The sequence below is a fragment of the Vulpes lagopus genome, chromosome 7 (genome assembly GCF_018345385.1).
Source record: "Vulpes lagopus strain Blue_001 chromosome 7, ASM1834538v1, whole genome shotgun sequence".
Classification (NCBI taxonomy): domain Eukaryota; kingdom Metazoa; phylum Chordata; class Mammalia; order Carnivora; family Canidae; genus Vulpes; species Vulpes lagopus.
The window spans coordinates 119,581,725-119,604,684 of NC_054830.1; the positions used below are offsets into that span (position 1 = coordinate 119,581,725).

Sequence of the window (22,960 nt, forward strand, 5' to 3'; positions counted from 1 at the left end):
CATAAAATGAAGTCTTAAGATATGAGCTCTCTGGTGTTCTCAGTAATCTCTTTCCATGTCACTGTATTTTTCATTTGTTACAATCCTATCATTAACTAGTTTTGAAAGAGTGTGTCTACTAGACAATACAAACAATTCTAGACAGTTCATGGATAAAAATCAACACAGGCCAAACTCTAACTCAACTTCATGAACCCCAAATCCCTTTGTCATACTGAAATATCCATCAAATTTTTCCTGGACAGGTATTACTTTTGGTCTCTCTGTTTTGCTTTGGTAGGAAAGCGTAGGAAGAGGTGACGAATTTATGGTTTCAACGGTGCTCAAGTCAGAAATCCCACACAACTCTACCTTGAGCAACTCTCTCTTGAAATCCAACATTATGATTTAAGTTTTTAGAAACAAATGCCAACATTAAGTACTACAGAACTAACTCTATATGTTTGGGGCTTTACACCTATTATTTGATTTGCTTCAACAACTGCTACTGGTTACAAAGCAGATACTATACTTCCCATTTAAGGAGCGGAGGCTCAGAGGATTTAAGCAACCAGTGACCACAGAACATGGATAAGGAGTGATGAGGTGTCAGCAACTCCAAAGTGCACTTTTCAACCACACTGCTACTTCCCTTCCCATAGAACATCTTCCCAAAGGGGTCAACTTTACAAAATACACACAACCTCAGTTTCTACCTGGTTCACCAGAGCTGGCTCTGATGCTTCCGGTTCAGCATCAGATCAAGGAAAACATGGTGACAACACTCCTTCTCCACTTGAACCATTGCTCCTCCGGAACGTTCCATCCCTCCTTACCCAGTGTGTTAGACAGTGGGGAAAGCTGTCGAGAAACCCCTCTCCCAGATGCCCTCCTGTCTTTCACACAGGCTTCCTGACTCTGTGTTTTAGTGCCTGGCATTCAGGGAAAAGCTAATTGTCATCTGAAGCTGACACCTTGCCAGGCATCTCACATGTACTGTTTCATTTAATCTTGGCAGTGACTCTGTGGGATGGGTACTTGGCAATGACCATGGACTAGGTACTACTGTTAACCCATTTTGAAGATAAGGAAACAAAGGTTAACAGTTTGCTCCTATTTAATTAAGCATGTTAACGTAACTGTATTTACATGTTCAGCTCTCCGTGGAGCAACATAGGACTCGTTTACTACAGTTCAAGTGTACCCTGTGTTCACAAATTGGAAGAATCCCTTCGAGAGAGAGTTTCAGAATGTTTTAAGGGTCTTGAAGAGAAAATGAGGAAAATGATGGCATCCCCACGGCTCAGCACAGTGCCTAGTAGACTGCTTCAAGAACCACTGGCTGAATAAATGAATATGAGTAAATACTGGGGCTGATAAAATTGTGCCCCACATTCCGTGTCTCTGCCTCTACTCAGTCCTCACCCTTTGCCACCTCTTACAGCTCCTGCCTGCATTTTTGCCTGGCTCTCCTGGGTGGTCCCCTCTGCAGACTGCATATGGCATCCAGTAGGCAAATGTGCTCCCAGCAGATCACATAAACTCTGAACTAAACTTCCAATTAAACAGACTGCCAGCCTCCCCTGTCACCCATTTTAGAATCCTCTGGGCCACAGAAAGATGAGCTCCATAGAATTTTTCTAGACCCAGTACTCACTAAAGGAGCAAAAGCCTGACTGCAAAAAACAGCTTCAAAAACAAAACTTTAGGTTAAAATGCCTTTGTTAAAACTGGCTACACTTGAACCTGGCTAAAGCCAAACACTGATGAGTCAGAAGTCAAAAGTTCTACTTCCTGGGGTACCTGGGTGGCTCAGCTGGTTAAGTGTCTGCCTTCAGCTCAGGATCCAGTACCACATCAGGCTCACTGCTCAGCAGGGAGTTTGCTTTTCCCTCTCCCTCTGCCCTTGCCCTGGCTCCTGCTCTCTTGCTCCTGCTGCTTTCTCTCTCACAAATAAGTAAAATCTTAAAAAAAAAAAAAAAAAAAAAGTTCTACTTCAATGCTCACAGCAAAGTATCAAGCATGGATATGGGTAGGTACTGGCCTCACCTCCTCCACCAAGCTAGCACCATATACTCAAACACTTACAAAACGAGGTCTGGCCTCTTCTAAAAAGAAGAACGTAGAAAACCAATTCAAAGTTATATTTGGAGAATGTAGAAAACCAATTCAAAGTTTTACCTGAGAACGCTGTTAAGCATGTAAAGCAAAGAAGAGTGGCTGAAGTTTCATCTATGGAGTGGCTGTGATAGAGAAATAGTGGTTTTCAACAATTGGTCATTTCAACATATAATCAACGTTCTTCACATGTTCTTATAGATGAGGTGCCTGGGACACTTTAGATGTCATTCTCTAATGTGAAAGCACTGCAAGGATCTTTTGATATTACTTTTTTTTTTTAAGATTTTATTTACTTATTCATGAGAGAGAGAGAGAGAGAGAGAGAGAGAGAGAGAGGCAGAGACACAGGCAGAAGGAGAAGCAGGCTCCATGTAGGGAACCAGATGCAGGACTTGATCCCGGGGCTCCAGGATCATGCCCTGGGCTGAAGGTGGCACTAAACTGCTGAGCCACCCAGGTTGCCCATTGATATTACTTTTAAAAAAGAATTTGTTTAAAGCAGTGAATTAAATGTGGAAATATTCAAAATTGAGAAAAAAATATCATGACACATTAATCCATACTGGCAAAAACTTAATTACAAGTACCAGAAATAACAAGAACTGCCCACATGGCAAGCTCCTATCATGTGCCTGAAACTTAGAGGGAAGGCTCAAAAGAAAAATGAGGTAAGCATTTTAGGGAAATGAGGCTCAGGGAAGTTTATGACTTGCACAAGTCCCCCCATTCATGAGCAAAAAACCCAGAATGTGGAACAGGGTCTGTCTAGCTTGAGAGCTTACTAATGACCTTCCTCAGAGTTCCTCAAATGTGCTTAGGTCAGAAAAGTTTAAAGGGCCCCTAGTTGGCTCAGTCAGTGGAATATGTGACTCTTGACCTCAGGGTTGTGGGTTTGAGCCACATGCTGAGTCTAGAGATTACTTAAAATTTTTTAAATCTTTGAAAAAGAAAAGAAGAAAAAAAAAAAGAAGAGCTTCAGTTCATTTAGTTTGTGACTCCAAAGACTCAAGAGTGGTTTCATGGTTCAGGTCATAGTTCCTAGATGCACTTCTGCTAAATCAGAATGTGAACTGGTCCTTTAAAGCTTTAAAACAAAACTGACATTCCTCCTTCATGCTAACTATGCACTCTATACGGTGTCTTTTTCAAAACAGGGTTAAGTCACCTATTCCATAATTTGCAGGCTGGGCTACAAATTAAAATCAACTGGAGAGCTTTTAAATCATACCGGAGCTTAAGTCCCAATTACATGAGAATCTCTGGGCAGATAGCCTGAAAATCTGTATATTTAATCACTCCCAAAATCACTGACTTATCCTATTATGATGTTTTGGGGCAAGGAACCCGCCTTAATGATCCCCAAAACCATCCTGGGTACATTTTTAGGGCAGTGCTCTATTTCTACTGCTCCTTAGAATCACCCAGGGACCTTTTAAAAATTCCCATGCTCAATTCATACCAAGAGCCATCAGGCTCCCTGAGGGTAGGACCCAGGCACCCACAATTTGTAAAGATATCCAGCATGCAGTGCGGGTTGGGCACCAGAGACTCAGCAGCCAGGTATCTGCACCAGAAGCCATGCCCTCACGTGGACAGAGTTCCAATGTCCCATCCACCAGTGGCACCATCCACCACCAGTGGCATCATTATATTAATAGCCTGTTGTCTCCAACTCCCTGCCTCCCCTCTTAGCATCAGGCTGATGCCCAGAAGCCCTTCCATTTGTCAATCACTTCCTTGGTGCAGGTCCACTTAAGAGAAATGCTACTCATGTAGCATTTCTGTCCTTCAGAAGCATTCCTACTACTGAATGATTCATCTCCTGCGCACATGCACCATTTGTCATTCTCTCACCACTTTCAATTTTCTAATGTCCACTTCCTTTTTTTCTTATTAATATTTTCCACGCTGTTATGGCTTTTGCCCTTCTGAACAATCTGGGGTCAATGCTGTTCTGGGTACAAGAAATCTAGGGACAAAGCTACATGGCTAAGGAACCACACTATGGCTGAAACTAAACTGGTATCCCAGGACCGATGCTATTCACTGCAGGCCAGCTGAGTGGATGTCCTTTCTGGCTTTGGAGGAGAGCTCTCTTTTCATGAAAAAGTTCCTATGAATGCAAAGGTTTACAGTAGAGGAGCTCTGCACTGCCTTTTGATTACATGCAGCTCCTCCAGAAGCAAAGCTCAGAGGTTATCCTGAACTCCCAAAGCACACTTTTTGATTAACTACAAAGATCTTCATGATTTAAAAAAAAAAAAAAAATCCACAAAAAAAGAGACAAAAACCTCTGTGCATCTCAGTTTGAAATGTCTTAAGGGTGTAAATCTTCTTGCATGGGTCATAAATGAAATGAATTCTACACTGATAGCAAAATGATTTTTACCCAATATTTATGTGCAAAATAAGCAGCATTCATTGTGAAGATATTCTCTCAAAGGGCAAATGAGGTGTTGATTAAAGCTTCCCCAAAACATGCACTACTCTGGCCTACTAATGAATGGCTGACAAAATTAATTCACATCTTCACCCTGCAAACCATCCTCCTTCCACATACACACAACAATATCAATGAAAAAGTACATACCACTAAGAAAATGCATTTGCTTGATAAAGTACTAGGTAAGGTTGTTGGTTACTTCACAAATTTTTTTCATTATTATCTCAGGTTATTTTTGGAAAATTATCCATGGAAAATCCACAGACAATGAATTCAGAGTCTACAGTTGAAAAAGAGGATCTGATTTCCTTACAAATCATAAAATGAAAATGTAGCAATAATTTACTCCCATAGCTTTTATGGGAAAGATCAAGAGTATTGACTTTTAAAATAAGGTTTCTCTCTGCTAAGTTAATTTCTGTCCTGTTCCAAATAATTTAGTTGGTATTTGAGAAGGAATTTTAGGATAATATTTAACAGTTAATTAAAAACAGTGTAAGCATTCATGTCAGTCAAGCATGACCTCTGCTCTACAACGCATTTAAATGCGTGTCACCTTGACCTGTAACACAGCAATGTAAAAAATTTTGGTCAATATAAATCAAATGTACACTAATTTATTCAGCAGGTTCCCTAGTATCTGAATCAACATTAGAAATCTAACCAGTATTTGTTATTCTGTTATTGACAAAAGGAAGCATATTTAAATGATAACAAGGACTCATGGGTGTCATTTGGAAGTTAAATTGTTCCCCAAAGACAGTCTCCGTAAACATCTACATTTAAAGGTCATTTACCACCAAATTATGAACAACTGTTGCATTTATTAGCACAGGCTCAATAATTTGGAAGCTACAGCCATCCATTTTTACTGACAATGAGATCTAATTGTCCACTAATAATAGACAAGGAAAACAGACCTTTTCTATAAACTTTTTTTCCTTGCACTATGATCGTGTTTGAAAGTGGAGATGCAAACTTTCCATATCTGAAGAAAAAACCTTTTAACTACAAGAAGGATTAAACACACTTTGCAATAAATATTGGATAATAAAATACAAAAACATGTTTTCTTATGTTTTCTACATCCGAACTAAAACAAAAGGGAGAAAAACACTACAATGTTTACTGAAGAAAGCAGCATATATTTCAATTTTAGAAGGAAATGTGATGGTTAATTTTACTGTGGGGTGCCCAGGTATTTGGTCAAACATTGTTCTGGGTGTTCTGTGAAGTGGTTTTGGATGAGATTAGTATTTAAACCTATAGAGGGAACACAGCAGATTGCCCTCCATAATGTGTGTGTGTGTTGGGGGGAGCTCTTTTGATTCTGGAGGCAACCTATTTTGGGTGTGTTATGCCAACCCCTTTGCCAAATGACCTGAAAAGCTTTGAGTGGGTTCCAGAGCAAGAGAAGGCTTTGCAGCAAAGGAAGATTTTAATAATCAAGTGGACAAGATGTGTTCTGCAGATGTCAATCAGCCTCTTTCCTCAGCCACTCTGTCATTTCCCCGTGGGCTCACAAAGTGCCCAGGATGACAGGGATGTAGATTATGTAGGGATTCAGGAACATGGACTTCCACTCACCAAGGCCCACGTGGCTATGACCACCACTGAATGCCCAATCAGCCAACAGCAGAGACCAGTTCTGAACTCCCAATATGGCACTATTCTTTGAAGTGATTAGCTAGCTACCTGGTAGCAGGTTGATTACACTAGACCACTTCCATTGTGGAAGGGACAGTGTAATAAAGGTTTGCCTTCCCTGCATGCAATGCCTTTGCTACAACTATCATACATGGACTTCTGGAATGCCTTACACACTGCCATGGTATTCCACACAGCACTCCTGATCAAGCAACTCACTTCATAGTAAATGCAATGATGCAGGGGGTCCATAAACATGGAATTCATGGGTCTCATCGTGTTCCCCACCATCCTCAAGCAGCTGGGTTGACAGAATGGTGGAATGGCCTTCTGCAGATTCAGTTACACTACCAGCTGGGGGGCAGCAGCTTGCAGGGCTGGGACAAGGTTCTCTAAATGGCTGTATATAGTCTGCATCAGTGTCTAGTACATGATGCTGTGCCCCCATCACCAGAATTCACAGATCTAGGAATCAGGGGTGGAAATAGGAGTGACATCACTCACTATTACTGCTAGTGGCCCACTGGTACAATTTTTGCTTCCAGTCTCTGTGACTTTATGCTCTGTTGGCCTAGAGGTTTTAGTTCCAAAAGGTGAATGCTTCCACTAGGAGACAAAGCAAGAATTCCAATGAACTGGAAGTCAAGGCTGTCACATGGCCACTTTGAGTTCCTAGTGTCTCTGAATCCACACAGCAAGGAAGGCAATAAGCGTGCTGGTTGGGGTGACTGATCCTGACTAGCAAGAGTAAAGTAAACTGCTAAAGCATAGTGGGGGCAAGGAAGAACCTCTATACCACAGGAGACCCCCTGATGGTGTCTCTTAGTAGTAAGATGCCCTGTGATTAAAGTCACCAGAAAACTACAACCACCCAATTCAAAAAGGACAACTAAGGGCTCAGACCCTTTAGGAATAAAGATTCGAGTCACCGTACCTGGCAAAGACCTACAACCAGCTGAGGTGCTTGCTGAAGGCAAAGGGAATACAGAGTGAGTAGGGAAAGAAGGTAGTTATACATACCAGCTGTGACCAGGTGATGAGTTACAGAAATGAGGACTGTAACTGTCCAAAGTATTCCCTCCTTATTTTGTCTTTAGTATGTTTATGTGCATACCGATTAACATATATATAGTAAATGTTTTTTCTTTCCTCTCTTACCACTTTATCATTTAACATAAGAAGTACTGTCTTTATATTATAGAATTCAAGTATCGTTAACTTTACATCATAGTATTCAAGTTGCGGGATATCAATGAAATGATCTTCCCTTTCTCAAACTGGCAAACTTCCATTCATCCTTCCAGAGCAAGCCTGAACCCACAACAATACCAGTACAATGCCTGGGAGAGGGGTAAATACATAATACATAATTTACATGAGTGAATGCATGCTCTACCCACCTTATGTAAGAGGAATATCCACTAGCAAGGTGGAGAGAAGGGTGAAGGTGAAGAAGGTAGAAGCTTATAGTTTCTAGAACAATTTCCACATTCCTAAATTAATCTAAATCCAAAGAACTGGGCAGCCTGGGTAGCTCAGCGGTTTAGCGCCGCCTTCAGCCCAGGGAGTGATCCTGGAGTCCTGGGATCGAGTCCCACATCAGGCTCCCTGTATGGAGCCTGCTTCTCCCTTCCTCTTGTCTCTGCCGCTCTCTTTATCTCTCTCTCTGTCTCTCATGAATAAAATCTTTAAAAAATAAATAAATAAATCCAAAGAACTAAGGAAGGTGGCTGGTACAACTCAACTCACATATTGGTTCTTCCTTCAAGTGAGAATTATAAGATGAAAACCTAAGTCACTTGCTTTTTCAATAAAAATCAACAAGAGAACAGCTTATTTCAGACACCCACCTATCCACTACCTACTCCATGACGACAACGACGACGAAGAAGAAGAAAGAAAGAAAGAAAGAAAGAAAGAAAGAAAGAAAGAAAGAAAGAAAGAAAAGAAAGAAAAGAAAAGAAAGAAAGAAGAAAGAAAAAAGAGCAAAGCAAAGCAACTACAAGGGTCACTAGCATTTTCAAAAATGTCCAAGCTAGTCATCAGAATTGAGCAAGCAAATTACAATGGATCTACAATGAGACACCACTGCTTACCTTATCAGATTGGCAGAAACCCAAAGGCCTGACAACACACTCAGTTGGCAAGCTTGCGAGGAAATAGACACTCTCATAAACTGCTATGGGAATGTAAAATAGCACAATCCCCGAGGAAGGAGATCTGAAAATATCTGGCAAAATAACATATGTATGCATGTACCTTTTGATCCAGTAACCCACTGCTAAGAATCTAAAGATACTCTGAGAAAAATGCAAAAAATATAGGCACAAGGCTAATGACTACAGACAACAATGGAGAACAATTAAGCTGTAGAAAAGGAGTGGGCATCCTGATATATGCCCCTTGGGGAGTGAACTACAGGATGTACTGTGAAGCCAAAAAAAAAAAAAAAAAAAAGCAGGTGGAAGAAAATGTTTTAGTATACCACTGTTTAATTTTAGACTACTGTTTAATCTAAGGGCACAAATGTACCTGTGTTTGTTTCCTTTTATTTAAATAATCTCTATACCCAAGGTGGGGCTCAAACTCATAACCCCAAGATCAAGATTGCATGCTCCTCTGACTGAGCCAGCCAGGCACCCCTTGTTTCAATTTTTTTTAAATGGAAAGATAAATGGTCATCAAGTGGAGGGGAAGAAAACAGAATGAAGGGAATATAAAAAGAAGCCAGATGTCAGCAGATAAACCTAATACAGTATACACTTTACATAATATAAAACAAAATCAGTTTCTAAAAAAAAATCCACAAAAATACAAAAGAAAATGAGGCTGGGTAGCTAGTTAGTGAAGAAAGAAGAATCCAAGTGATTTCAAAACATTTGATTGAAAAAAATAAAATAAAATAAAATAAAACATTTGATTGTATACTCTAAGTGCAATAGATTAAAAAACAAAAAAGCTTTTTTTAAAAAAAGTTTTAAACTGTTGTCAGTAATCATGCTGTTGATAGTAGTACTGGTATTATAATGGAGACACACTGAAGTGTTTAAAGTGAGATAAAGTTAACTGCTAATCATATGATATCCCATTAATCTCAGCATCTAAAGTACTGAGATTTTCAATGCGGAAGGAAAAAGACACAGTTGAAGATAAAAGACCAAGACAAAAATTCTTGAAGTTGTCTTCAAGATACCATGTATTTGATCTTAAGAGAAACATTCCTCCACTCTGACCACTGAAAAGATTTCAAAACTTCCACAAATACCTTGTGTCCAGATCATAGTCTCTAATTATCATTTCCCAGTAAATGCAACCAGTGATCTTTATAGAAAAACCTAATTCCAGATCTGGGGCGGGAAAGGTAAAAGATGGACTTCATCACGCTAAGCAGCAAGGAAGCTATCAAAGACCATTAAAGTTATGTCAAGGACATACACAGCACCCACCTTGAAAATGCCAAATAAGTAAACGGCCAAAGAGGGACATAAAGTATATGAGAATGATAAATGCAAGAGACCGAACTGCATCAAATATGTGAATATCTACAGATTCATAACAATACTGATTTTTTTTTTTTTAAGACAAGGTCTGTGATAATCTTTAATTTGTGATCTTTGGAGAAAGCCAACTCATTGTTTTGAAAAGTAAATAATCAAGAAAGTATCAGGCACTTATCCTACTTTTCCCATAAAAACTACACCTCAGGGTAACTTTCCCATAAGTTTCCATAAAAACTACACCTCAGGAGGTGGCTCCTCTTTTAATTAATGAGGCAAAGTTGCTTTGTATAAATGTATTCAAGTCAATAAATGAAAAAAGATTGATAAAATTAAACTATTGATACTTAGCAACCACCAAGGAATGAATAGATCCAGGCAATATTCTTCAGTGGTTGCCAGCATCACAAATCAAATCGGAAAAAGCTAAAGCCTCTATCTTGGTACAATGTAAGGAACTGGAAAAGGTGTTAATAATGACATGGGGATGTAATCAGCCAAACCCAGCATGGAAAACTCTGTGGGACAAATGTCACCATTTGTACAACAAAATCACTGTAAAAGAAAAACAAAAAAGAGATGTAGTAAAAGCACTTACAAATTTAGAAAGATAGAGGACACAATATTAAGCAATTACATTATATGGACTTAGTTTCAATCAAATTCAAACTACATTTTAAAAAAAGAACATGCTCGGGAAAATTTTTTAAAATGTAAAAATGAATTTATATTTATGATAATTGATAGTTGCTTTCTTATTGCTTATTTTGAAAGTGTCTGATAATGATATTATGATTATATTTTAAAGGAAGAATCTTTGTTTTTTAGACAGAGAAGCTGGAAATATTTACAGACAGGTCTGAGATTTGCTTCAAAATGATGTGCAAGGGAAGATGTGCAAGAAGCAGAGGAAAAGATTAGGAAACAAAGCTGGCTGTGAGTTCATAATTTTATTTTAAAGATTTTATTTATTTAGAAATAGAAACAGAGAGAGCATAAGCAGGGGGAGAGAGAAGGGGCACAGGGAGAAGGATAGAATCTCAAGCAGACTCTGCACTGGGGCTTGCCCCCAGGACCATGGAATTGTGACCTGAGCAGAAATCCTGAGTCAGATGCTTAACCAACTGAGCCACCCAGGTACCCCATGAGCTCATCATTTTAAAAGCTGAGTAAAAGCATCAGTCTCTCCACTGCTTTATAGGTTGACTTTTTTCATAACAACACAGGTACTTTCAAAAGGGAGGGGAAGCATGAAAAAAAAAAAAAAAACAGGAAAGACATAAAGCAAAATAACTGTAAATTACATTAAAAATCTGAATCGGGGGGATCCTTGGGTGGTTCAGTGGTTTAGCGCCTGTCTTCGGCCCAGGGCATGATCCTGGAGTCCCAGGATCGAGTCCCACATTGGGCTCCCTGCATGGAGCCTGCTCCCCACTCTGCCTGTGTCTCTGCCTCTCTCTCTCTCTGTGTGTGTGTGTGTGTCTCATGAATAAATAATAAAATCTTAAAAAAAAATCTGAATCTGTACCTGGAAAACCAGCATAAGGATACAATCTATAAGCCTGATGGCCCCTGTGTTTTGGAGGGATGCTAGAGGAATGGTAGAGGATAGAGAAGGTGAGAAGCATGTATCTCTGCACCCTCTATTATATATCCTTCTCACTTATGTAAATATATTACCCTTTAGCATCTTGAAGGAACACACACACACATACACAGACACAATAAATAAGGCTAGAAAAACTAAACCTGAATTGAATGAATTTGTAATAAGAATACCAGTTGTCCTATGTGAACTTTCACTTCTAAAGTACTTCAAAGTATTTGCAAAGCATTTATTTTATATAGCATGACTACTCTCCTAGATTTATGTTTATATTATTGACATTAAAAAGTTTTTAAAAGGGCAGCCCGGGTGGCTCAGCGGTTTAGTGCCGCCTTTGGCCCAGGGTGTGGTCCTGGGGACCCAGAATGGAGTCCCATGTTGGGCTCTCTGCATGGAGCTTGCTTCTCCCTCTGCTTGTGTCTCTGCCTCTTTCTCTCTCTGTGTCTCTCATGAATAAATAAAATCTTAAAAAAAAAAAAGTTAACTTCAAGGAAGTCCCTACATGAAATAATAAAAATAAATCACATAGCTAGACATATCATCCCTTGTACTTTTAAAAATGTCATTTAATCCTCAAACCACTCCAGGTGGTACTAGTATTCTCCTCTTTTACAGATGAGAGGGGAAAACATAGTGTTTGTCCAAAGTCAGACTTCAAGCTAAATGCTGCAGGCAAAATATGAATGCAGACAGCATGAATCTAGAGCCTGAGACTTTCCCCCTTAGGCTGTGTCATAAGCCTGTGGAAGAGTCTAATGGGCTTTTGCCAAGTGGCAAAAATCACACACAAAGCATCTCAAGTAGCCAAAATCTGACTTGGTCTATACAGGCTCATTTCTAACAACATGTCTGCCTCATTTTTGAGACATTGTGCTATAACTTGGAATACTTAGTTTCACATCGAATCAGACAAAACTAAATGCAACATGATATCCTGGTTTGGACATTAGTGGAATCCAAATAAAGTCTGGAGCTTAGTTAATAGTAATGTACCAATGCCAGTTTCCTTGTTTTGACATTACCATGGTAATATATGATGTTAACAACAGGGGAAACGGGTTTGCGGGTCGGGGGTAAATCGGAACTCACTAACTTTGTAAATTTTCTGCAAATCTGAAGTTATTTCACCATTAAAAGTTTTATTTTAAAAAAACATAAATTACAAAGTGAAAACTACAGAAAAAGATTAAAATGTATTTCTATCTCAATGAAAACAAACTTACTTGGGTCCCCAAATTTCTAAGCAGCATATTTGCAAAATTCAATCCTCTTGTACTTATTTTGGTTCTTCAGTGAAGGTAGCATTCTATTGGCTACTGTCCAAGAATATTTTCACACTTGGGTCACCTGGATGGTTCAATTGGTTAAGCCTAAGACTCTTGGTTTCTGCCCAGGTCATGATCTCATGGGTCCTTTAGAGATAAAGCCCCTGGTTGGGAGGGCTCCATGCTCAGCCACAGTTGGTTTGAGTTTCTCTCCTTCTGCCCCTCAACCCCAATGCACAGGGACACTGCCCTAAGGCTCAAGTTCTCTCTCCCTCTCTCAAATAAATAAATCAAAAAGAATTTCAAGAATATTTTCACACTTGCATTTCTTGTCCTTAAGGGTAAGGAACATACCCTACACATGCTTGATTTAATTATGTAACACATACTTAGTGTTTGCTTATGCTGTCAATTTACCATGAGTGAGGCACTGTGGCAGCTATGTCCTTGTCACACAAAGGCCTTCTTCATCACAAATGTTCATAATGGGTGATTTTAAGATATTGTGGCGGACATTGTGGTCTCACTGTCGTGCCTACAGGGTTTGGTGGCAGGAAGGGACTGACCTCACTCCCGGCTCCAGAAAAGCCTATTATTTTAACTCCATCTAGATAAATGTAGCCTTGGCAGGTGATTGGTTCAGGAGGCCCTGGCCTCAGCCAATCAGCACAGACATTCCCCCAGCAACAGGATTGGTTGAAAAACCAATTGGAGACAAAAAGACATGAAAGGAGATGGATTTGTTCTGAGCTTCTGGGGAAAAATAGTGCCCAGAAATGCTTGAAGAATTTACACTCTCTTCCTCTGCAAACTGTAGCACGCACGCACGCACACACAATTTTTTTTTTTTCAATCTTCAACTTGTTTTCACCAGGTGGAAGCTACTCTGAGGATGAAAGCACAGAGAGGGCCAATCTTGGGTAGTCAGGTCCCCTTCCTCAATCTCTCATTCTCACAAGTACAAAATGGCAGTAAAAATACTGCCTGCAAGTCACCTGGGTGGCTCGGTCTGTTAAGCCTCTGCTTTGGCTCAGGTCATGATCCCTTTGGAGATCAAGCCCCGCTGGACTCCCAGCTCAGTGGGGAGTCTGCTTCTCCCTCTACCCCTCCCCACCTTGAGCTCTCTCTTGTTTTCTCTTTCTCTCTCTCTCTCTCATAAATAAAATCTTAAAAAAAAATAATTCCTGCAGATCACTGTTAATGCCAAGGCAATGTCTACATTGTGGTTATGCTAAAAACAACAAAAACAAAGGAGAATTGGGATGATAGCAAGGTATGGCTAATTTTGTGATGTTAAGTGACATTTTGGTTATATATTTTTTAAAGTCTTTACCTGTCAGATATTCAAAGTGAAAGAGTTACAGGTGAAATTATGTCCTGGATTTGTTTCAAAATATTCCAGGATTTTTTTTTAAAATAGAAGAATAAGGGGTGATAAATGAAGTAATAATTTAAAATACTGAAGGTGAGTGATCGGTAAATGGTTCCTCATATTGTTCTATTTTTCTATTTTAATCCATAAAATACTAAAATAATGATCCCTGATATGTCTCAATATTATGATCATGTATATATGAAGCTGCCTTATGTAATGAAAAGCATGATACATCAAGTAAATCAAAAAATCCAGAATTCAAGAAAAAGATATATTTGTATAACCATAACACAGTCACAGACATAGTGTTACAATGAACTTGAAAAATCATCTTATTCAATGCCTTGATTTTTACAACTATAAAAATGAAATCAATTACATTCAAACTTTGGTGTTGCACCTAGGTAGTAGTTCTACTTTTGTTATTTTTCTTTTTTTTTTCCACTTTTGCTATTTTTCTACCAACAACATATCTGAAAATTGAAAATACTAGCCTATACTAGCACACCAGACCTGCTTACCCTCATGTTCAACGGACTGTTCTCCATCCTCATCTTACAAGACCACTCAGCCACAACCAGCACTTTCCTTCCTGTAGACCATCTACCATTCTCTCTTACCACTTCATACTCCTAGACTTCCTTCTCCCACTCCCTCAGGATGCAGTGCTGAGACTTCTTTGCTCATGCCAATTCTAGGATTTTACCTTCAGTCAACCATCTTTCCTCACTTCACATTCTTTTCCTGGGAATAGCATTAACTGTTATGCTTTTTCATCCTTTGTGCTGAATGACCTCCTAGAGCAATACTTCTAGCCCAGACCTCTATCCTGAGCTCTAAAATCAAAAAGCCTCACCAATCATGAAAAACTCAACAGGTCTCCACAGGGAATTTCCTTCTTACTTCAGCTCTGATTTGGTCTATGGCATCCACATCCATGGGAGTCACACTCCTGCCTCGCATCAGGCTCACATCCTCTCTCTCCTTTCTTGTCCTTCCGCTAGCATTCCTTAAATGTTTAAAAATACTCCAGGGTCAGGATGCCTGGATGGCTCAGCGATTAAGCGTCTGCCTTCAGCTCAGGGCATGATCCTGGAGTCCCAGGATGGAGTCCCACATTAGGCTCCCTGCGAGGAGCCTGCTTCTCCCTCTGCCTATGTCTCTGCCTCTCTCTCTGTGTCTCTCATGAATAAATAAAATCCTTAAAAAAAAAAAAAACTCAAGGGTCATCTAAATGCAAAGCTTATCATGTTACTTCCTTCCTCAAACCCTTCAGTGACTTCCCAATGTCTGGAGCAGAAGTCCATACTCCTGACTGGCTCTCAAGGCTAGTGAGCTGGTCTCTCTCCACTCTCTGTCAGATGGCCCTTGCATAATCTCTGCTGCTACTGGAAACTCCAGTCTGTACCATGACCCCCTCCTACCCAGTGAGTTGCTTCATGCCTCATAATCACAGCTCTTCTGGTTTTCTTCTCCTTTTTGAAGACTCATTCATTCATTATTTATTCAGCACACATGTACTGAATTCTTTCTATGTGATGGGCCCTGTCCTGGAGTATAGGAGTAGAAACAGACACTGTCCTAGTCTCAAGGAATTTAGAGCCTAGCTGGGAAACAGACAGTAAATAAGCTATGGGGACAGGAGGCAGATAGAGAATAACCTTCCCATAAAGTAATATTTGAGTTCATGTGAATTTTGTTAGAAGACCCTCTCCTGCTTCTTTATAAACTTATTTAGAAGCCCCTTCCCAACTCATTTTTCCTTTTTTTTTTTTTTAATGAATCTGGGAATTTAAAATACCTTCCTCTTGAGATGACATTTCGCCCTTTACTTCCTCCTTCTAGAATTCGCAATGCCAGCAAAAACCTAACCAGATTTCAAAAGTCAGCATTCCTAAGCAATCCCCAACACCACCCCACACATTACCGTAAGGCAGTGCAGAAATGCCCTCTTCCTCCTCAAGACTCCAGATAACATCAGGGTTCCCTAGCCCTTCCCTACCTTGCCCCTCTTGGCTAAGAATCCCTAAGGATGGGAACAATATCCTTCTACCTTTCATTCCACACTGGACATCACGCAAACCCAAAGTCAATGTTTAAGTGTTCGAAAGGCAAAAGTTCACTCTTTAAAGGTAAATTACCTTCCACAGTGAGCATAACTTTGTATAAACTTTTTTTAAGATTTTATTTATTTATTCATGAGAGACACACACAGAGAGAGAGAGGCAGAGACACAGGCAGAGGGAGAAGCAGGCTCCATGTAGGGAGCCCGACGTGGGACTTGATCCCGGGTGTCCAGGATCACACCCGGGGCCGCAGGCGGTGCTAAACCACTGCGCCACCGGGGCTGCCCTGTATAAACTTCTTGACTAACAATTGAGCAAGATCTATGAAAACTTTAAAAGGCCCAGAAGTACCACTTCTAGTTAATGTTCTACAAAAATCCTAGTCGTAGGCATGAAAAAAGCATGCACAGTGATGTCTCATTTCAACATTTGACACGGTTGCTAAAAATTAGAAGCAAATGTCAGTGGCCATCAACAAGAGATCTGGGTAAAAAAATGATGGCATATTCCTCATGAGGGCGCTCCCTTTGCTAGTAGCTAGGAGGAGACAGATTTATCCATATCGGAACAGAAATATATTCATGTTGTAGGATGACAGTATAGTCAAATCTCACAATTTATTCTAAGAAAAAAAAAGGAAGGTTTTCATGGTATAGAGAAAGGGCTCTAAGAAAGCATCCTCACATTTTATGTCTTGAGGGCATGGGATTAGAAGGAAGGAAGAACCACACTTCTTTACCATAAGCCTCCAATCACTGAATTTGTTCAAATGCAAGATTTCTTAAATATTCTTCAATAAACATCATCACTAAAGTAAAAAGATGCTTTTTACTCTTAAGTGTACATTATTTCACAAGTTTTTGGTTCAGGAACCCAAGATTATATATTTTTTTAATTCTCAGGTTTTTTAAAAAGATGAAATATTATTCACTACTAAATTCCCAGGACCTAGAACAGAGACACCAAGCAGACACTTATTTGCTAAAAGAATAAGTGCTGTGCAATTATAAAACAGCTGCTCAGAGGGAACGAAGGATCCAGAAGCTGCTCCGTTGACTCACACAGGAAAAAAATCACTTGCAAAGGTATCTTAACAATAAGGTCACCAATTTAAATGAATTAGGTTTTTGTTTTTTGTTTTGTTTGTTTGTTTTTTTAAGTGAGCCTTTGGATTGCCTGGGTGGCATAGTGGTTTAGCGCCTGCTTTTGGCCCAGGGCGTGATCCTGGATCCTAGGATCAAGTCCCACATCAGGCTCCCTGTACGGAGTTGGCTTCTCTCTCTGCCTCTCACTCTCTCCCTGTGTCTCTCATGAATAAAAAAAAATCTTTAAAAAAAAAAAAAAAGACTTTAAAAAGCACACAAACTATCATCATATAAGCAATCTTCAAACTGCCAAATTGGCCAAGAACAGGGCTCCTTCCAAATCAATTTAATTCACAATGTGGCACATGCCTGGTCATAATACAAGTAATTAAAAGGTATTTGAAAACACTGTGGGAAAACACAGCTCCTGTAAGAGAAGAAACACCAGTAATGATCTTTTTCAAAGTTCTTATTTGAGAAGGTAAGTAGCTTTTCTTTTGGATTACTGAGACCACCTTCATCTGAACACTTCTAAAGACCAAACAAGCAGGCTATAATCTTCAGATCCTGAAGAATGCCCCAAAAGATGGCAGGCCTTTGAGGACTACTGATGCTGATTTGGGAGAGGTGTGTGGGGTTGTGAGAGACATACTTGAACTGAAGAAATAGAGTAAGGTTTCAAGGGTTTCAGGAAAAGGCTTTTCACAGTTTTTTTTTTTAAAGGAAAATGCAGAATATTTAACCCAATATTAATTCATTGGGAAGACTTATTTATATAAATAATGGCCACACGGAGCTCAGCCCCCCGACCCCTGTACGGTTTCCTCCCCTAGGGAAGGTACTCAGTACTTCTTTTGGGACCCCTGAACCCAGAGGTCTACTTAACCCTAAAAACCCACATACTCCCTGGGTTTTTTTTTTTTTCAATCACTTAATTCCACTTTCAATCCCTTAATTCCAAAAATTCTCTTGAGAGGGAGATTTAAGCCTCCCTATGAAAACACACAAGGTTCCAAATAGGCTGTCACCTATACCCAAGAGTACTTAGGAGAGAGAAAGGGTAAAATACTCTCCCAGATTAACATAAATGGTGTTTGGCAAGTGAGCGCGTTCTCCGGGTCCTCTCAGATTGCCGTCTGCGATCCTCTCCTGCACAGCTGGAAATAAAGTCTTCCAAGGCTTTCTCCCTCCGGCAAAGACGGTGCAGACGAAGGCGTCGAAGTTCACTGGGAATCAACCACCTACATACAGTTCAGCTGCTGAACTCTGGATCGAAGGTCCCAGGCCCTGGTGTTCACCCCCGACCCAGTCTTTGGCTCGGGGGCCCGGGGCCCTGTGTCTCGGGTCTCGGGGATCAGCCTTAGGTCCCGACAGGTGCGCAGTTAAGCACCTGACTGCGCCCGGGTCAGGGCCCAGCGGAACGGGGGGGGGGGGGGGGGGCTTTGGAAGCCATCGGGAAGCCACACACGGGTGCCCTCGGGCTAATAAAGAGCTACAAATGATCTTTAAAATCAGCCTGTTTATGCGTCTGAGTGAATCCCGCAGAACTTGGAAGGCGGCGGCGGCGGGGGCGGGGGCAAGGGCGAGCTCCGCGCCAGGGCTCGGCTGCCCGCGCTGCTGCCCGGAGGCCGGGAGCGGGCGGGGGGGGGGGGCGAACCGGGGCCCGCGCCCGCCGCCGCCGCCGCCGCCGCCGCCGCCGCCGCGCAGGGAGGGGCCCGTCGCCCTGGCAACGGCGCCGGGGAGCAGCCCGGCCGCGGGCCCCGGGGGGCGGGGGGGCAGCGAGGGACCCGCGCGGGCGGCGGCGGCGGCGGCCCGGGCCCTGCGCGCTCGGCGGCCGCCGTCCCGGCTCGGGGGCCCTGTCCGGCCGCGGCCGCGCCTACCGTGTATCCCCGCTCCAGGTCGCTCTCCTCGTAGCGAAAGGACGGGATGTAGACCTCCATGGCCGCGCCGGCCGGCGGAGGGCGAGCGGGGGGCGGGCTCGCGGCCGCAGCCCCGCCCCCGGCCGAGCGCCCCGCCCCGCCCCCGCCCCGCCCCCGGCCGAGCGCCCCGCCCCGCCCCGCCCCCGGCCGAGCGCCCCGCCCCGCCCCCGCCCCGCCCCCGCCCCCGCCGCCGCCGCCGCCGCGCTCTCCCGGGCTCGCAGCAGGAAGGGCCCTGCGGCCGGGCCCGGCCCTCGGGGCGGCGGAGCCGAGCTGGGCCCGGAGGAGGCGGAGCCTCAAAACCTGCGAGTCTGCAGAAAAGGGGTGCGCGCCCCCGCGCCAGCGCCGCCCCCCCCCCGGCGCTCCCGCCCTCCTCGCAGGCCGCGGACGCCGCCCGAGCCGGGCCGACCAGCTCCCAGCTCCCAGCTCCCAGCTCCCGTCGGACCCTCTCCGAGACCCTGGTTCCCGCGGAGTCCGAGGTCCGCGTCTGGCCTCAGCCACAGGCCCGGGGCGGTTCCAGCGCCGCCCCGGACGTCGCGACCGCGGAGGCCCACACTCGGGCTTCTTGTCGCAGTCTTAAAGTGCGGCCTGAGTAGCTGCTGCGGGCCGTGACCGTCAGAGACACACACACACGCACACACGAGAAAGGACAAAAGGAAGATGAGGGCCAGGACCTGCCTGTCGGGCCAGGACCAAATAACCCGAGATTACCTAAAAGATGAAGCGCTGCACTTGGGGAAGCTCGATGACCAGGTTACCTTTGTGAGCCCTGAGTGTCACCCAAGGAGGGTGAGTGCATGGAGCAGAGAGAAACTCGGGAAGTCACTTGTGGGTGAAGGAAAAGTTGGCCTGGGCAGCGAGGCTTGGGGCCCGCAGGCGTCTGCCCTGGAGGCCAGGGGCACTGCAACTCGCTAAACTCTGAAATTCATGCTGAGTTCCTGAGAACAGAAGACTTGGGCCCTTTGCTTTAAGAACTTGCCTGATGTGGACTGCAAAGCCACCCATCCTCCAGGCCACACACTTGCAGCTCTGGGATGTGCCACTGAGAACTCCCTGCCTCAGCAGACAGCTGCGTCCTGCGACCAGACCACCCTTCCTCTTCACTGCTGCTGGCCAGCACCATCCGCTCTGTGGACACCTGCTGAGTTACAGGCTGGCCCTGGTTCCTTAAGCCTCTGGCGACTGTTAACAGCGTATTGTGGGATTTATTTACCTAGCTGCCTCACCGAGTTGGTTTTAGGGCACGTACCGTAATTTTTCTTTTTTTTATTTCCTGCTTGGCATAGTGCCTGGCACATTTTTCTTGAAAGCTTTATATACGCTTTTAAATATTTAATCTTTACAAAATCAGTAGAATGCAGCAGGTACTATAAAGCAGATACTGTTACATATCATGTCTCAGGACTAAGCTTTCTAATAACCCCACGAAGAAATGGTATGTGCAGTAGAACCTTAAAGGACTAAGAAGTAGTGTTTCTGTATTTCATTTTTAAAATGATAATGTGGAGGCTCTTGGCTGGCTCAATCAGTAGATCAAACAACTCTTGATCTCGGCCTCATGAATTTGAGCCTCACATTGGGTGTAGAGTTTATTAAGAAAAAAAAAAAAAAGTGTGAGTCTGAAAGTTTAAAATAAATAAATAAATAAAATAATTATGCCTGCTGATGGCAGAAAACCAAAACGATTTCCAGATGGGTTGAAACAGCTTGTTAAAGTCTCAGTGGGTAGGAGCACCCCGGCTGGCTCAGTCAGTAGAGCATGTGACTCCCGTCCTCCCAGTTTGCACCCCACTGTTGGGTGTGGAGATTACTTAAAAATAAATCTTGGGGGGATCCCTGGGTGGCTCAGCGGTTTAGCACCTGCCTTCGGCCCAGGGCATGTTCCTGGATACCCGGGATCGGGATCGAGTCCTCAAGTCAAGTCGAGTCCCACGTCGGGCTCCCTGCATGGAGCCTGCTTCTCCCTCTGCCTATGTCTCTGCTCCTCTCTTTCTCTGTGTCTCTCATGAATAAATAAGTAAAAATCTTGAAAAAAAAAAAAAAAAGCTTCAGTGGGTAATGTAACCCAGGACTATGTATTCATAAAGTCCTTGTGCTAGAGATTGCTGGTCAAGCATTTAAAATACTTTCTATACTTTCCTTTCTTCAAAGCTTGCTAGTAGCCTGATGTCCACCTATTTGTCCGGTATGGCTCACTTATTTATCTGTTGCACTTAACAGGCAGAAATGTGTGGATTTATAAAGATCTGACCGATGGTCCAAATAAGACCTACTTGTTGTATTCTACTAATTTTTGGATTCTGTGAATATTGATATTAATTACATTATATAATTATATATTACCATTTAGTATAATTAAATGCATCAATATGAATATTAATAACATTTACTGTATTCCAATAGCTGTGTATGATTTAATTTTACCTTGCTGAAGATCTATGCAAGCTCTCAATATGTGGGTGGGTTCCGGAGGGTCTATCATCTCAGCTGTAAGTCGGATTGTTACTATTTCATTGGTTACAGAGTATGTGTAATCAAGGCTCAGAGGAAATAAATATGAATTTACTAGCCAATGGTTAGAAGGGCTAAACTTCTAACCAAGTTCTGTGAGAAATCCCTCAGAAGGGGAGAAAGAATAGTGCTACAGAGAATATGGCAAATGTATCATCCTGTTTGTCCTACATAACTTTTAGGTTGACTCTACAATCCATGACAAGCCAGCTAGAATTTTTCAGAACGTTAATAAAAATACGTGGTGAATACACATGTAAGATATTGAACAGTTAGTGTCTTAATAAAAGCAAAAAATTTACATAAGCAAAATAATAAAATTCAGCTTAGAATCTGCATATAAAATCCTTACACTAAAAATGCCACATTTACCTAGTATTAAGTAGAAATATATTTCAGCAAATTTAGTGATAAATAGCTTTATTTATTTTTTAAAGATTTTATTTATTCATGAGAGACACAAAGAGAGAGAGAGAGAGAGGCAGAGACACAGGCAGAGGGAGAAACAGGCTCCATGTAGGGAAGCCCAACGTAGGACTCGATCCTGGGTCTCCGATTACGCCCTAGGCCAAAGGGGGCACTAAACCACTGAGCCACCCAGGGATACCCAAATGATAAACAGCTTTAAATATCAACTTATATTGGTTTTCAACCCCAAAGTCAAAAGTCACATGCTCTACAACTGAGCCAGACAGGTGCCCCATATTAGAAGTTTAGACCAAAATCTGTCAAGAATGTATTACATATTTAACATTCAATTACAAGACTAATACAGCATGACCAAATAAGATTTACCCCAGGAACATAAAGATGGTTAAACATTAGGAAATCTGTTGATGTATCTCTCAACATTGTCCTATTAGAAAAGATAAATAAATAAATGAATATCTCAATGAATTCCCTTTTTTTTTTTTTTTAAGATTTTATTTATTTATTCATGAAAGACACAGAGAGAGAAAGGCAGAGATGTAGTCAGAGGGAGAAGCAGGCTCCAGGCAGGGAACCTGATGTGGGACTCGATCCTGAGACCGCAGATCATGCCCTGAGCCAGGGGCAGATGCTCAACCGCTGAGCCGCCCAGGCGTCCCTCTCAATGAATTCCTAAAAAAACATTAATAAATCAGTATACCTCTTCCTAGTAATTCTTAGCAGGCTAGTAATAGCAAGAAACATTTTTAAGTTAATAAAGGTTGACTACCATAATTCCACAGCAAATATCCTACTCAGCATCATATGAGGAAGCATTGTAACAGTGCCAATAACTTTTTTTTTTTAAGATTTTATTTATTTATTCATGAGAGACACAGAGGGAGAGACATAGGCAGAGGGAGAAGCAGGCTTCACGCAGGGAGCCCAATGTGGGACTTGATCCCAGGACCCTAGGATTAGGACCTGAGCCGAAGGCAGATGCTCAACCGCTGAGCCACCTAGGTGTCCTACAGTGCCAAT

At 42.3% G+C, this 22,960-nt stretch overlaps 1 protein-coding gene across 2 annotated transcripts in view; it reads right to left on the reverse strand.

Annotated features, from left to right (window-relative positions):
• Positions 1-19,095, reverse strand: part of SNX24 (sorting nexin 24) — a 159,215-nt gene extending 140,120 nt beyond the window's left edge. For both annotated transcript variants that reach the window (XM_041762054.1, XM_041762055.1), the window contains exon 1: positions 18,965-19,095. In XM_041762054.1, coding sequence (XP_041617988.1) covers positions 18,965-19,024 — 60 coding nt within the window. In that variant the 5' untranslated portion in view covers positions 19,025-19,095. The remainder of the gene's footprint in view (positions 1-18,964) is intronic.
• Positions 19,096-22,960: the final 3,865 nt, after the last annotated feature.